Genomic DNA, 17,827 nt, shown 5'->3' with positions numbered 1-17,827 from the left:
AGTCTTGCACTTACATTTCACAAGTTTGTTTCCCAAATTCATAAAGACTCAAAAAAATTCTTTTCACAACTCCACTTAACATTTTTCAAACAGAAGTTACAAAGCAAATATGCCCACTTGGTGACTAATGTATGCTTGACTTGATCGTTTGCAAATAGACTTGAAGAGGCTTGAAATGAAAGCAGCTTTGAACAAAAAGAATGTAGGTGATTCTAAACCTCCAAATTTAGAAGAAAACTACAGAATAAAGCTTTTAATTCCTTTAGAAAAATACTAACCTGTTTTCTGAACTAGATGTAGAAGTACTAGATGATGACAATGTATGAGAATTTGACATGCGTGAGACAAACTTCTGGATGGTGTTACGAGATGGAGCTTTGATCCTCGAGCTACGCCTACTGTGATATTTCTGGAACAAACTCTCAACCTAACATCAGAGAAAGATAGCAACAGACGTATTTATGCTATGAATAGCTTGTATTAAAAGTAGTATTACTGAAGCTTAACCACTGCTAAAAAAAGATCTGTTCGCCTTCACAGTAATGATTTAGCAGTAGCAGCAGGAATTTTAGAGGTCTTACTATTAAACAGATCACATGAAACACTTTACAACAAAAACTTATTTGCTTATTAAAAATAAAAAACACACAATTAAGTATACACACAATTATTTCTGAAGACCCTTGTTCTGTTTACCTTACAGGTAATCGGTGAGACAGATCGACAAATTTGAGTAGAAAATCCAAGATTTCAATCACTCAAACTAACACTCTCTACTATTCTTTTAGTTACGTCTTTTATTTGCAGCTATGCAAATGAATAAAATAAAAAAAATTCAGTCTTGAGACTGAATTAAAGATATAATTAAAACCATATATTCTTGTTGCTTTGAAACAGTTTTCAGCATTTTTAAGATAAAGTCCTGAAGACTTTTACCTGGAGTGTATTTTAGATCTGCCATTAGATCTATTACAAATCAATTACCTCAAAGTTTTTCAATGTTTTTCTCCAGAGCATTGGGTCCGAGGGTTCAAGTTGGAACACCCGCAGCATAACAAACAGCAGATGAATACAAAATGTCCCACGGCCACAGCTACAAGTCTGCAAAGAAAAGTATATGCTAAGGCTTTACTGAATTGATAATTACATAGTTAATTTTTCCACATTTAACTGCATCATAGGCATAAATATCTTCTTATCTTTTTACAAGGCCTTACAGAAAATGTGAATTCCCCAAATATTATTCAGGAATATATATGGAAAAGCAAATAATTATTACACCAGTTTCCTATTGACTTTTTTTCCCATTTTGAATTTTTTTTAAAATCAACTGAAGTTATTGCTATGCTTCATCCTAGAAGGAATTTATGCATATAATCATCGTATATCTAATAACATGACAGCAATCAAGCTTGAATGAGATGCTTCTGTTTACTCAAAAACCTAAATGTTCCCCAATGCAGCATCACATTAGTACTACGAAAGTCTATGAAAAGGACCTCACTATGGGTATTAATGAAATTATCACACCACTAAAGGAATTATGTCATGTGCTTGTCATTTATATATAGAGAGAGGAAATAAAGTGTTTCAGGGTGAGAAACTAGGAAAATAATGTGGCCAAATTTTAGCCAAAAATACTTAAGATATGTAATTCAGAGCCACTTGTAGGAATGAGAAATAGACAGCACAACAGTAATTACTTCCAAACTAGAGTCTTTTTTCTTTTTTAAAGAGAAACTTTAGAGAAAACTAACATACTTGATACATATTTGACAAAATACAAGCTGATCATTACATGAGCACAGATTAAAACTATTAAACATTACTTAATAGAACCATTATCATGGGTTGGCGACTAACTTCATCTAATTTGGTTTTGAACAGCTTTCCAAGATTAACTATAAATTAATAAAAGCCACAGACAACACAAAAATGTTCTCTACCTGAGGCCCAATAAACACTCTATATTTATTATCAGGGCTGTCTCCTCCAATTAAGAAAGAGTTGGGTCCTATCTGCTGCAGCAAGTACAGTCTGGCTCGCATAACTTTGTTGACACGACGATTTGTTTCCTCAGGGCTGTATGGAGAGAAGCCATCTGGAGATGGGGCTCGTCGAGGTGGTGTTATTCGTCCACTCTGAAACTACATAAGCAGTTCCATCATAAGGATTTCCAGGACAACAGTAAGTTTAATTAGGGGTTGGGGTTTTTTTTTTCCCCTCCAAACGACATAGAATAAGAGAGTCCCCAAAGCCTGAAACTACTGCAACCTGCTTAGACTATATGCCTTTAAAAGAGTTACTTTTCTACTATGTCCAGAACTCGAGGGCAGAAGAAAAACTGAAATTTTGTCTGACATTATGACAGAAAAGGAGTCTTAAATTGCTTCTATTTTCAAGTCTTCATTGGTTGCCTTACCATATTACTACTGAATTAGCAAGTATAATTCAACTGGAAGATAATCATAGAGTTGTGACTCAATACAGGAAATTATTATATAAAGTCATAGTGCTAATATATTTCATAAATTAAGAAATCCTATGACTAGAGTTTACAAAAGGGAATATATGGTCAATGATGAACAAAAGTTTAAGAAATTCCAAAGAAAAGGAAAAAGGATACAGCTTCCTCTCCTGTGCACAATTAAAGCAACTTCCAGTTCAGGATGGTTCTGTGTTATTTTGTTTCCCCATGATAAAAAATTCAGTGGCCCAAACCTTTTATTAAAATTGTCTTCATTTAAATTCTCCACATTTCTAACATTGAGATGCACTAATGGCTCTATCCAATTTCAAATTTTCTGCTTTAACTTATATCCACTTTGAATTTTATGTTATGATGCAGGTTATAATTGACTACCTGTCCCTCAATAAGTAAAAGGTAGCTTGAACTTCTAAGGTTTTTGATGTGAAAGTTTAATGTAAAACAAAGAAAAACAATCAAGTAAAAATGGATCAAAGGATAAATTAGCTAGTTTGGTGGCTGTTGTGGGTTTGGGTTGCACTGTTTTGTGTATGGGGGGGTTGTTTGTTTTTTTTAACCTTTCAATTTCTCTTGTCAAGAGGATAGGAGATGTGCTGCAGTGCTGTAACGTGTGATATTCGTGCCTAGTTCAGAGGAATGGCAGTACATATTTTAATTGATTTTGGAAACCTTGTTTAAAGCAATGGGACAATAAAATCAATTAGATCCTTTTCTTACTCTAATTGCACTGTGAAGTTGTAGACAAGTCAACTGAAGCTTAACTGTGGATGAGCACTTTTGTAAACAAGCAAACCTGTTAGATGCTATTGCTCAAAACATTATACTCTTGACCTTCTTTAACGAAGGCAGTTACTATTGCTCAAAACATTCTATTCCAGATCTTCTCAAATGTAATGATAGAGATTTTAGTCTTCTAACAAGGCACATACCTAAATCTTTCCTTATCTGTACATAAAGATCAGTTCTGGAATAGAAGATCACAAATAGCATACCAGTAACAATTTTCTACAGGAATCATAATCCCGTCAACAATCATATCCCCAGTGGAATATATCTGCCTGGAGAACCGACATGCAAAACTACAGGAAAACCACCAAACTACTAGCACCTCTTTGTGCAAATCAAGCTAAGGGAACATACGTGTCTTCACGACTGAATATCTATATTTCATTTATTTCCTAGAAATAAAAATTGAAAGCAGGACTGAATTGAAAAGAAAACACACACCAGAGTAGAGAATAAAAGTCCATACATGAGAATCGTAACATGAGATATGCTCTGCGTATCTCACAAGTGATACCCTGTCACAAGCCCTTTGTATCAGCATCTTGCCCTGCACAGGGAGGATTAATTGCGTCTATAAGCAAAAGATTGCAGAGTGTAGTCAAATTAAAAATTACATCACAGCTTGTAACTTACAGGCACTGGAGATACCCTTTTTCTTCTAACACCTGGTGATTCAGATTTAACCGTCCTAGAAGATGATGAAGAGGAGCTACTAGGAGAAGGACTACGTCTTCCTTTCTGTGTAGGTGAAGAAGCAGTGCTTTGTCCTTCAGCTTGAGGTTCTAGAGAGAGTTTGTTCATTTCCAATCCATCTCCTTTCCCAGGGATAGGTTTCACCACCTTGCAAGAATTAAACCATGTGTTAGAATTATGAATTGATCATTTTACACTAAGCAAAACAAATTCATCAAAACTTGTTTTGCTAGCATTATATAATTAAGCCATTATCCAGACATCTGAAGTTTGCATGTTCCCTAGGTTCTAATACTAACATCTAGTAGGGCTTATTTAGTTAATCTATATGCAACACAAAAGCAAGAACCCTTTTTCCTGCCCATTTGTCCTGCTTATGTTAGTTGTGGCAGCTACCGATTTGATTCTTAAAGTACTTCTATAGTTGTCATTCATGATCTCAAAGGACAGCAGTTCCCCATTTGGACAGCAGCAGCCAAATTTTTTTTTTTTTTTCCTAACAGACGTTGTCTAATTATTAAGAGCTATAATGTCGGATCCATCTGTTATATACTGTAAGTATCACTTGAGAAATACTAGGGTTGCTATTTCTACAGCACAACACTTGCTGCAAAGTAAAAATTATGTTAAACCTAGAAGCAATGCAGCAAAATTAAGGTGTGCTGCACCCTCTAAGAACCGCATGTGGGTTTTCTTCCTGCCATACAAGTGGAACAGCTACACTATATCTGGTATCTGAGCTAATCACTGTGTACAGTGCTGCGCTACAGGAATATACACATGTGCTCAAGCAGAGTGAGTACATACACTTCTAATACAGTGCTTTGTTGCATGAACACTGAATTTTGACCCTGAGGTACAGAATATTTCAAGACAACTTTCAGCTGCCTGCCACTCAGACCCACATAATGCATAAGAATAGTAAGGCCCCTGGGAATCAAATTAAAAGCAGTCACAGCAGATTCAGTTTTAATTCTACATTTCTGCATGTCTTAGAGGCTTGACTCAAAGCTGGAAGAAGCTCCAAATAACACTTCAGATTAACAGAGCGGACCCCTCCTATACAGTTCCAGAGGCCTCTGATTTAGGCAAAAAATGGAAGGGGTTTTCCTGCTCAGGAGAGTAAGAGACATCCAGACTCGTACCTTTCTACCTGATGATTTGGACTGCATCCACAAAGTCAAATGCTATTTTAAACTGAAACATTTACCTTATCCAACTGAAGCTATTCCACTTAGGCACTGCCTCATGGAAGAAAAATCTGCATTTACATTACTGCTCATTTTACTTTAAGAAGTCAACTTATTTAATGTATTGCAAACCTGAACTTTACAGAAAACTTTGCTGCTATTTTTTTAAATATACTGCTATCTGATTATGAAAGTGAACAGGATAACGAAGAATTATAAAAAGCAGTGCAGCCTTTTTTTTTCTCTCCTGCTGATTACTGTAATGCTTTTTCTTTCCTGAACAGTCATAATGCAAATTCATAGCCCTATGGAGAAGTTGAAGTTACCAGCTGCTAGTACTTGAAAACATTTAAAATGTAAAATGGGAGAATCTGGAGCATCAGAAGGTGTATTAAACCCAGAAACCTCAAGGGAAGTGGGCTGAGCAGGGAAACAATTTCAAGCTATGAAGTAACCAAGATGCATTTAAAAATTTTTAGAGTAAGAACTGTTTGGGGTTATTTGATCCTTTGAGGTATTGCTTTTCTGGTGCACTTGTAAGTATTTTCAATGTTCTTTGTCATGACAGAAAGTTGCCAACAGAACCCTCTTATTTCTAGTCTAGAAAGCTGTCCACAAACACTTGTTTACTCCATCAGAGGATCTCAGCTTTAAATTAGCACTCCCATCAAGTGGTACATGGGAGTCACATCAAGCAATGCAACTACACGTACAGGTAACTAATGGCTGTTAATTAACCAGTATTATACTGAATAGAATTCTAACTATGCTTAGTAAGTTTCATGTTTGAGCCACCCACAACTTCTTAAAACCACTTCTGAACCATTTATACAAAAGTGTTACCAAAAAGGTTATAGAATACTCTGGCATCCAAAGTTTAGTAGAGTTGAGACCTGTGTGAAGGAGTTACTACTCAGCTTTGCTTTTTTCTGCTTCTAGTAAGACTGCAGTTTGTTTTTTCGTCTAGCAAAAATTCCATGCACTTCCATTACAATACATAGAAAACTTAACTTTTTCAAACTATGGAAAAGTGAAGACATGAAACCCCTAAGAATCAAGGGAGTACAAAGCACTATAGTGCAGTTTTGCACTCAAGTTCTTACCTAATGAACAGAAGCCACTTTTGTTGTTGGCATTAGAGGGCAGTGTTGTCACAGTGTTACTTTATACTAACACAAATCAGCTGCACAGCTATATGCCTTTTTCTTCAAAATAAAGCTTAATAAATGTGTATATTTCAGAAAGTCAACCACAGTTTCCTGTTAAACAGCTTACAAAAAATGAACAGGAGGACCATAATTAATAGTATGCAGATTGTTAAGAAAAAGAGGTTTCTAATAGAAAGAAATTTAAGGGATTTTTATCTGCAATAGCTGTTACAGATATTGCCCTTCCATCAGTGCCACTTACCACAGGGCCTCTCCTGCTTCTTCTTTCCAGCCATTCATGCTTCCAGGCTGGCATACACGTTGCCTTGAGTTTCTCCCTGATCATGCGCTCTTCTGGGCGGTCATCCATCTTCTGCAACCCCCTGAGGGTTTCTTTATTCTCCATGTCACGACTACAGCAAAGAAAAAAAAAATAGTCATAAACACAATTAATTTTACTTAAAGTATAATACCACAGCATTCTTAAACTTTGTGCCATCCTAGACTCCCTCTCCTTACAACACAGCTGCTAAAACATTACTTCCAACTGACTGCAGCAAGCCTTTTAAGAGTTACGACTAATTCACTAGTCTGCTGTTTGCAGCACACCTGTTTAAAATGTGTACACTGCTTGTAACATTGGACACCCAGTAAAAAGGAAGGTCTTGGCAAATATTAAACCAATACAGAAATTACCCTATATGTCATGTCATTCACCAAAGGTTTCACAAGTGTTGTGATGGTTCATGAATTCCTTGACAATTCAAAGCTTACAATCTCTATTTTAAAACAATTTACAAAATGAATATAAATTAATGGTGAAAATTTTCCATCTTCATACCATGCATAAGCAAGGAGCTAGGTATGTAGTACCTCTTACTATACATGAGTTCTTCCTCAAAAAAGAGAACTTGTAAACTAATACACAGCAAGTATGCTTAAACTAGACACAAGTCATGAAAGTGAGGCTAGTGGCCTTGAGACTTGCTTTCTGAGCAACTGATGACTCAAAAGCTCTTCAAGTCAGCTATAATTATAGCAAAACTGACAGCAAGTTCGTATCTGTAAAATGAAAGTGTAATTCATCTGGGCTTGTACTTTTTTTGACCTACAGCAAAGTAGTTGCTTGTGATTGCTGGCAACAACAAAAAAAAGAAAAAAACACTGTCAGACACTGAAAAACAAATATGAACAGTCTGGAAGATTTCCTGATTCTGTTGAGCTATCTGCTAAATCACCAACAAAACCACATTCTTAAGCAGCAGCACATGATCCCCACCCATTTTCTTGAAGTTAGCCATCTTTAAAAATAAGCAAGCTTGATCAAGCCAACTCGCAGAATGAAATTTTATTTAAAAAATAAAATCACATCTTAAAGTGGAAGATAAGACTATATAATAATTCAGTTACAAGCGCTGCTTTCATGCATGTGGTCTTCAGCTTCTAAAACATTTAGCTATGCAGTTAAAAGTACATTTATGTACTGGATGATGACCTACAACATAGTCCCTGTAACATTCACTGCAATAAGATGATGTTAAAATTACAATTCCTATATTCATCACTAAGGTTCATTTATCACAAATCCCTGCTTAGAAAAACGAGACATTTTCACTGGTCAGGAGTACTGTTATTTTTTTTTCTCTCATTGTAAAGACAAAGGAAACAAAGTATTCTGAGGCAGGAAATAACTCTTCCTGTTCAGTGCTGAAATGTAATAAGCAGATGGATACTGTAAACAAAATAATTTTTTTTTCAAGCAACATCTAAACCTACTGTTAATAACCAATTTTAGACACTTAGAACTGTGTCTAGCAATTAAAGACTTAAAAGTGTTTATAAATAGAAACACAATCCACCTAAGAATAAATGTTTTTTCAGACATTAAGCATTAATGCTTGCTCAACTTCAAAACTAATGGAAGTGACATAAAAAACATTTTTGTCCCAGCATTCAATTCCATACTATTGCTTTCTAGAAACAGAGACAAAAAAAATAGTGATAATTCATGAAACACAAAGATATTACAGCAGCAGGTAGAGTCCAAATGGAGTGCCTAAGTTTAAAATAGGGGAAAAAACTATTGTGTAAAAACTTTACATTTTCTCCTCAGTCAAAAAAATCAGTTCAAAGACAGAAATCTTTGTGTAAGAACAGTACAGCTCTGAAATAATATAAGTGCAAGTTAAAAATATAGTTACTCTGTTTTTTATATTAGTGATTCCACTGCATGAACCATCCCAGTTGTATGAATACTTTGTATACAAGACAGAAAACACTATCCCAACAGTGAAAGAATGACACAGTATTTCATTTGTTCATATAACCATGATTAACTTCCCAACTGATATAAAAAAAGTCTTTTAGAGGTCTGTGGACTTGAATTCATGAACAATGTAATACAACAGTGGAGGCTTTACAATCTGTGCTTGTTCTCTAAAAAGCAGAAGCAGCTATCTTCCTCTCATGTGACAGCTAAACCGATCTACTCTTGCCTGCACAAAGAACTCTTGTGCTTTTTCACCACGCAGGTGGGAAAGACCAACTGAGTCTGAAAGCTTTTGCTTAGTAAACAACAGTTAACTTTCCACAGAATTTAAGTATTATGTGTATTTTTACCAAACGGTTTCTGAAGTGCTCAAGAAAACTTTGTATTTTAACTCAAGCTTGGCTAAAATATTTATTAAATATTGGGTCTGTGGAAAAAATATTTTTCCTGTGACTGCACAAAGCTCCTGCATACTGCAGGACATCCTCATTTTGTGGCCCTGAACATGCAGGGGTTTTTTTATTATTTTTTTTTTAATCTAAAGCAACCCCCCTCACCTATTCCAGGCAAGCTGAAGTGTTCCTACATGACAATGGCTAGGTTGCCCATCTCCACATCACTGTACCTCAGCACAAAACAAAACCAATAAATCCAGAGCGTATTCTACCCAGGACTTGATCCTGCAGGGTACAGAGCATTCCGATCTTCATACAGCAAAACCTATTCATAAGTCAAGGTAACTATGCTTAAGTGACTGCCAGGTGGTGCTGTATTTGAACAGCAGCTAAGGAGCAGGCAAAAAAAAACCCCCAAAAACAATCTCAGAGAACATACTAGCTTGGAACAGGGAGCCTGACATTTGTCACCAGCCCACCCCTCTGCTTCATCAGGAAGAAAGGATTTTGCTCTTAAAAGTTTCAGCTTTTCATGCATCAAGCAAAAAAAGATACAAGGCTTTTTTTCCAGATAAATTTTAACTTTTAAACTTTGCCCCCCTGCCAAAAGGCAGCATTAAGGATCTTTTAAATTCTTTTTATTAGGAGTTTTAAACCTACAGACATCGCTCCTGTATTATTAGTCAAGAAATTCTAAAGAAATGAATCTAAATTGTAATACTAAAGTACTAAGCAAGCTCAGTGTGTTGACTACTGTTTTTAATGCATAAGCTCAGTGGTCTGCACATTAATAACTGCATTATTCACTTTGGATTATTTGCTTCATGAACTATAAAACTAAATACAATCAGATCAATGTACTACATGGAAACGGTCTACTGCAACATCTTGTGCAACAAAGAAGGCAAAACATTGTCCTTTGTTTCTGTGTCTTAATTTTGAAGACTTGCAAACAGTAATTGAATAGTTAGATTATTAACAACTTGTTCTCTATGGATCAATGATTCAATATTTTAAAACAAGGTATGCACATGTTATTTAGCAAACTATTGCTAAATACACAAGCAAGATTTAATTCTGAATAGCTCAGTAAGTTTAATACTAACTCTCTGCAAGTATTTTTCTTACAAAGGGCATATAATGGTATATGAAAGCTGAACCACAGCTCCAATTCATTTTCATGTGCTTCTCAATGTTTAGAAACAGTTAGATGTCTTTGCTCAAATAAGATAGCAGAGAAGCCAACAGCTTTATCCAATAGACATGCTGGACAAGATTTTATTAGCAGCAGGAAAACAGGAAAAAGGCAAGTTCCGAAAGAGGAAAGAGTCAATTCACCAAGACAAGGGAAGCTCTGTCTGCTATATCCACAAATACCCAATCATAGGGAGGAAAAAAGTTATTAGCTGCTGAGTGATATTTTTTTTAAACATTTTTCTGAAGCAAGTTAGCAAAGGTAACTTGCATACCAGCAGTGGTCAAACCATGGGTGACTATGGAAAACATTCATGAACAAAAGTGGTCACACAGCAGCTTTATCAGAACAATCAACACATTTTACAACAGGTTGTGAGGAGAACAGCCCCAGGGTTTGATGGAAAAGCACTGAATGAGAAGGAACTAATATGGGAGAAATTACATAATCTGCTCAGTGCAAATGCCATACATGGTGACAGTCAATACTGGGGGTGAGTTTAGATAGGATGTACAGAGCTCATTTTCGGGACCTTAAGCAAGAATTAAGAATATGGACACGCAGCTACCTCCAACCCAAGCCTGGACAGGTCCTCAGAATGCTGGGCTAGTCAGCTGGCCTGGAGGCATGCTAGGAGCAGTGCTCCGTGTGGGGAGTGGGGACAAAAGAGTTAGCCATTCCCTGAACTGAGGTCAGCTGTTAGTGTTTTAGATAACTTCTTGCCACTAACAGTTCCAGTAGGGCTCATAGTTTCTCTTTTGCCATTAAGCATTTTTAATGATATCAAGATCAGTTAAAAAAAATCAGATAAAGATGGGCAAGGCATCGTGGTCTGTCCTCCTGCCAGTCTCCCATTCCTTCTCCTCCTGATCCACTACCACTGGCATCTATCATCTAACCATTTGTGTCCATTTTAACAAAGCAAAAGACCAGGTATGGAACATTCCGTTACAATGAAAAACTTAACAGGGAACTTTCTCCACCTGGTACTAAATGGCAGCAACTGCCACTTAAAGACAGCATCAGACACACTACTTTGTAGAGACTAACGAATCTGGCTTCCTAAAATAGTTATGAGGATTTTAGCCAAATGTTACATAAGCGTGAAATTAAGTTCTATTCTTCTGTTAGAGTACCTGACAAACACAAAAGACAAAACAATAACCGTATTTCTTTTTTATAGCTGCCTCAGCTTCTCCAATAGCTCTTCATCATCTTCCCTTCAGAACAACCTAGGCTCTCTTCATTTGGCCAACACACCATCCACTGAAGCTCACAAGGAGTATATATTGAGGGGTACTCTACATCCACTGTTTGCTTTTCACTCACATTAAAAAACTGCCACTTTCTTATGTCATTTAGATGAATCATTAACAAGCATTCTGCATTAGAAATATCATTCTATCTACCTCAAATAAGCTTTCATCTTCTACATATATTTTGAAACATAAACAAATTTATATGTTATAAAAGTACAGAAAAAGCATAATGGTGCCTAGATATAATTATAACAGAGAAACAAACACCCAGCAGGTTCCTGTGGAACCTCTGCTGCCCTGGGGATCCCAGGCTGCAGTGCAAGAGTCCCTGTTGGAAAACACCATGTGGTGACAGCCACTGCATCCTTACATCAACGTAGTTTTAGAAGCTAAAACATATAGCTCTTCCACCATTTTTCTGTAGAAGGGAAACAAACCTGTACAGAATGTGAAAACATGAAAGAAAAAACATTCAGTTATTTGGCTTTAAAACAAGAACTACTGAGCCTACACCTCTACTAGTTTGGTAATGATCATTATTTAGTCCCAGTTTGATACACCCCTTATCTTCTCTCCCAAGTAATTTTATCAAGCATCTCTCTTGAAGACTTGTACGTCAAAAGGTGCATTTGTCAAAGAAAGTATTTGACTGCTGACAGGACAATATTCACAACAAAAGCTCTAACTCCACAGACCGAGCCATCACCAAGAACAGCAGTAATATCATTAAATAGACTGGAATATGAATGCTCACTGACAGCCTGTTATGTGACTAGTTCATATGCACCAGGTTATAGGATGTCAAGCATAGGTGTTAGAAAGGGATTTTTTTTTTCCCAGGTTAGCCCACCAGAGCCCTCTATCTCTTGCTGAAGACCAAGTTTTTATCTGGTCATACATCACCTAAGTCAACTCCCCTTTTAACAGAATCGAATTCTTTACTTGTAGTATACAGTTTAATCTCTTAGGCACCAAACTGAACTTGGATTCAGATCCTTTAAGCCTGTCATACCCCAAAACAGGAGCATTAGCTGAAGTGCAATTGGATAAGACATAGAAAGCGTCAAGTCAGAACAGATGGTCCTTGCTGATGTAGAAGTCTGAAGCCATTAACAGAAAGATGGATTAAAAGTACAGTAAAACCCAAAATAAAAGTCCTAAAGCAAAGTTCTCATTCTAGATTATTTTTATATGCCCATATATTTGGTATATGAGAACGTTCACACTGTTTTGAGTTAAGTGTCTGTCCTATTTTTAAAGATGAAATTGCTTATTGCATATTGGATGACTGTCAGAGCAGAGTAAAACGTCTCCACACATAATGCACAGGATAAGGAGTTTCTTAGACAATTTAAATCCCCTATCCCCAAGGGAGAAGAACATCAGATATTTTATACAAAAAAAATTATACTTTGGATCAGCTTAAGACGATAGGGATAAGCAGATAAAACCATTTATACTACATTCTCCACCTCCGATTAGAATGGTGGAAATAAGATAGCATATAAACAAATAACTTGGAGAGGACGAGCTACATAGTTTCAAAAGCTACAGCTTAAATCATTTCTGGAGGAGTTATAAACAAGAAAGGAAATTTAGACCAATCTAACAGCGTTCAAAACAGAATTATCAGTAGATACCAAATGTTCCAAGATTGCTGCTGGAAAGAGAATTTTAAAGTTCTCTCAGCAAAAGATGATCATAAAAATAAATGACATAAGAAAGCAAATTAAAAATTAAAGGCTTATAAACATGTTATTTCTAGCAAAGAAACATAACATACTCTAAAATTTTTAAGTCTTTAGTAACTGGTTAGGCAGTAAATGGTATGTAAGACAAATGGAGAACCAAACTTACTCTTTTCAAAACAAGCAAGTATTTAAATGATTTAAATTAAAAAAGTTATAAAACCCAATGTTCTCTAGCTTTACAGAAGGGGACCAGAGACCCAGTAAGTTGTTTAACAGGTTTGCTCTTGTTCTTTTTCCTTTCTGAAGAATGATTCAACTGCCATGCTTCCATGATAAAAATCATTATTTGTCACCAGGGTTATATTTGTTTCTTAGTATACACTGCTGACAATTACAACAAATTATTATTGTCATCTACTAGTTGTACTGAAGTAGCATTTAGGAGTCATTAAGCAGGACCCTAGTATGCTAATCATCCCAATTTGTTTTTTTTATTTATCTTGTTTGTGTCTAGTTTTGTTATTTGGTACTAAACTTTTTTAACCTTATGCTCTACTTTGATAAATATATGGACAAGAAATACAAAAAGAGAAGAAAAAACAATCCGAGTTACACCAGGAATTAACATTATTAATATGATTTCTTATGATATAGGAATAAGCAGCTGTACTAAGTAAGCACTAAACCTTGCTAAAGAGATATCTGTCTTGCTCACTGACACTCAGAGACCCATTCAAAACATCCTTGTCCTGCAAAGACTTACGCATATGCTGAATTTTGCTCCAGAAGTCAAGGAGGACTAAACACTTCCACATGTATTTTTGGCTCTGGCATAAAAAGCTTTCCTGGGGTGCAGAAATAAAGTAAAAAATTCCTTGTAAGCCTATTTTGAGTAACTGCTAGGTGAAGAAATACAACCCTATAGCAACATATTAGAACCCTTCACCCACTTATGGTAGATCCATAGTGGTCAGCATATTTTCTATCAGCAGAAAGTCATAGGGGAACTGGCTCTCACCATGAAAACCCAGACTTAGGCTCTTCAGTTCCTTAACTCTTACACATGTAACCCCCTCGCACACATACAGAATGCTCTGTGCTGTATGAAGAAAGCACTGTCTCCCTGTGCATCAAGGAGACCGTTCGGTGATATCTGTCAACTAGTCTAGCCACAGGCCAAGCATACAGTAACTACACCCACTTCAACAATGGCAGCTACTATTACAAATATTTATTTTTGTAAGATAACGAGTTAGCAAGACAAAAAAATGACAGGAAAAGGCATTCAAAACTTCTGCAAGCATATAGCTAAAAATGGTTATAGTTTCAGTAGTTCCTATTTTGGCTTCCTTATAAACCATACTGTAAAGAGAAAATAAGTGAAGGAATCATATCTGAGGAGGAAAGGAATATTTAATGAGTTAACTTAAAAAAAATGTTAAAAATCAATCTCGTTAGCAAGCAATAAAAAAAATCCTTAATAACTAAATAGGTCTGTGATAACAAAGGAAGGCAATTACAGGACAGCAAGTACATGGACTACTCCTTAAATATACCATATTTTATAACAAAAATATACCATTTCTTCTCACCATCCTCAGTGTATTCCTGACTTTTTATTTTAAAACTTCGCTGCATTCATATCTCACTTATAACAATGTACTGAAGTTTTTAATTTATAGTAATGCATACATCTTTAGAAATTTAATTCTTGATACTAATTACAAATTACATAGTCAAGTAAAAATGCAGTAAGCTCACATCCCTTTGATATGGACCTAAAGGAAAAGGGGTATGTTCAGTATTAGCTTAAAAATTTACATAAAAATTGCAGACACATGCACATAGCAGTGTGAAAGCATAACACTAAAGAAGCATCACTTTACAAGAGCTCCAGCTTGTCACCAGTGATTTGAGGAAGGACACAACGTTCCATGTGAACAGAATCTGATCAGAAAGGCTTTGCATTCAACTTTCAGTTTAGTCATTCCCTCACAGGCTCCTAGGGACAATATACTGTTCTGTTAGCAAGCACCTGGGGAAAACACTTCCACAAGCCATGGGCACCCCATCATAAAAAGATAAAAATAACATTACATATATCTAGAAAGATGCATGAGCATGAAGTTATATAGATAGACACTACACTTATGCAAAACATGCTTTTTCATCTCTATCTATCTATCTACGAAGATGATCAGGGGGCTGGAGCACCTCTCCTATGAGGACAGGCTGAGAGAGTTGAGGTTGTTCAGCCGGGAGAAGGCTCCAGGGAGACCTTATGGTGGCCTTCCAGTACTTAAAGGGGCCCTACAAGAAAGATGGGGACAGACTTTTTAGTAGGGCCTGTAGCAATAGGATAAGGGGTAATGGTTTTAAACTGAAAGAGGGTAGATTCAGACTAGATATAAGGAAGAAGTTATTTACTGTGAGGGTGGTGGGACACTGGAAGATGTTGCCTAGAGAGGCTGTGGCTGCCTCATCCCTGGAATTGTTCAGGGCCAGGTTGGATGGGGCTTTGAGCAACCTGGTCTAGTGGAAGGTGTCCCTGCCCATGGCAGGGGGGTTGGAACTAGATGGTCTTTAAGGTCCCTTCCAACCCAAACCATTCTATATTAAAAGGAATAGTCTAATTTCATCAAGGCATGCTATGCAAGAGCAACTAGAAGCAGTTTTGAGCATTTATACAGTATTTGAGGGAGGATGTAAGAAGTAAGAGCTATTGTGTCAGATGGATATCATTTTTGCTATCTGTGAAACAATCTTAATAAATGAAACAAGCAAAATTAATTTATCTAGTGAGATGTATTTGGTCCTACTAAATCCAGGTTCATGAAAGAGTAGCAGTATCTGACATCTGACATAAAGTGCAAAGTCTTAGTTTAAAGAGACACTGGTAGTGAATAAAGATGCCTTCATTACCTTCAGATTTCAGTTAGGATACTGACTTCCAGTGGCCTACTGCCAACCTTCAGCAGGTTTTGTGGGCCATCAAGCACTCTGTCCTCTCTGCTTACTAAAACCGGTGGTCAGTACATACAGCTCTACACACCAGTTCCCTACATCCCACTTTGACCACACTCCTGAGTTCTCTAGACCAATGGCTTCAGTAATCATTACAGGGAAAGTAGTAAGTGAAAAAATAAAATAAAAAAACCCAAACACCACCACCACCACCACCAAAAAAAAAAAAGGCAAACCTATACCTCCTGCAAAAAGTCATCTGATAAGATTCTGAATTCAAATCAAGTAAATGCTATGGGGGAGATGAGGGTGGTGCCTTCACTTCCATCTTCCAGCAGTCTACCAGAAAACGCTTTGGCTGCTTCTCATTTCTTGCATTTATTTTTGAAATTAAACAGCAATTTTTGATTCAAGGATAGCACTCTTTAGGATTCCTGTGTTTGACAGCTACAAGAAATCTTTTCCTTCCATCAAGATTGTGTAAAGTGATTGGTTTGTAAAAATTTGTAAAATATTATCGCTGTATTGATTACACCACCATGCCACTTTGAACACTGAAAGCAATTCTGTATCTAAGAACAACGGAAAGATTAAAAGACATGACGAACAGGACAAAATAAACTGCACTGCTGAACAACCCCATATCTACACTGATATTCACCCATCTCCCACTACTGCATTATTCAAACATCCTGGTATATGTACTTATATGGTAGTTGGAACAAATCTGTTTTCTAACATCGTGTGGGACATTGAGGCCATAAAATATATTGAAAATAAGTAGTAATATTTTAAAGTAATAATGAACTCTGGATCATACCAACTGTATCTGTTTGGCATAAGAATGAAAAAATTCTTACTGCTGTTAAAAAACCTCTTTGAAGTAGAATGGAGGAAAGTTTTCCAGAACTGGGGAGTTAATCTTTCACTGTGCTGTCTAATCAGCAGCACAACTGAGTAAGAGAGCAATTCCAGTTCATTCTCCATTCCAAGATCTCCTCGCCAGGGTAACTGTATGGGTTTTGGCTGGCAAGCAGTTACAACAGTAACTCAAACTTTCATGAACTATTGTTAAACAAAACCAGACTAGCTAAATTTACCAATGTCATCTTTTTATTGATCCAAAGGAATCAGGGAAGGAGGAAAAAAAAAGTTGTGAAAACCTGAAATTATTTATAAATGGGAATAAGTACAGGCAATCATGGTACACAAGTTTTGTGGACACACAAGGGACTTCAAAAAATTATAAAAAGTCAAACAATTGAAACTGTCAAAATTCTCAAAAACACATACTTAAAAAAATATCAACAGCAGCACTCAAGTGGTATTCTTTATTGCCATGGATAAGCATCACATTAAAGTGACTTTTAAGAAAGCTTTTTCATTTATCCTAACAAGCACAGAAAAGAAACAACCATTGTCTTAGAAGAAGAGGAAGTAGTTGTACACTGCTGAAGCTACAGAATAAGTATGATTACAAAAAAAAAGCATTTACTTGCTTATTGAGAGAACTGTATTCACAGCATTGGTTAAGATAAGCACCAAAGGTATTTTAGGTGGGATGCATACCAAGTATATCTGTAAGATAATTATCATCTGGAGCATGGGAATATAGAGATAATGTATACTTCAGCCAGAGGAGACGTTTTCAATGACAAAGATCTCTCTCTCACATATTAGGTTCCCTTAAAAAGCTAACTTGAGAAACAGAATTACAATGATGTACTTAAAATTAGAGTTTGGCTTTAC

General features: G+C 36.2%; 1 protein-coding gene across 2 annotated transcripts in view; it reads right to left on the bottom strand.

Moving 5' to 3' along the window:
• The window catches only part of MAP3K1 (mitogen-activated protein kinase kinase kinase 1), a 62,755-nt gene that overhangs the window by 18,221 nt on the left and 26,707 nt on the right, over positions 1-17,827 (bottom strand). For both annotated transcript variants that reach the window (XM_075019616.1, XM_075019617.1), the window contains exons 2-6: positions 6,568-6,718; positions 3,908-4,114; positions 1,947-2,147; positions 985-1,101; positions 279-427 (exon numbers count right to left, since the gene is read on the bottom strand). In XM_075019616.1, the coding sequence (XP_074875717.1) occupies positions 279-427; positions 985-1,101; positions 1,947-2,147; positions 3,908-4,114; positions 6,568-6,718 (825 nt within the window). The remainder of the gene's footprint in view (positions 1-278; positions 428-984; positions 1,102-1,946; positions 2,148-3,907; positions 4,115-6,567; positions 6,719-17,827) is intronic.

This window comes from Buteo buteo, chromosome Z, assembly GCF_964188355.1.
Source record: "Buteo buteo chromosome Z, bButBut1.hap1.1, whole genome shotgun sequence".
NCBI classification, from domain to species: domain Eukaryota; kingdom Metazoa; phylum Chordata; class Aves; order Accipitriformes; family Accipitridae; genus Buteo; species Buteo buteo.
The sequence above is the reverse complement of the archived record's forward strand: the minus strand, read 5'-3'. Positions and strand labels throughout refer to the sequence as shown.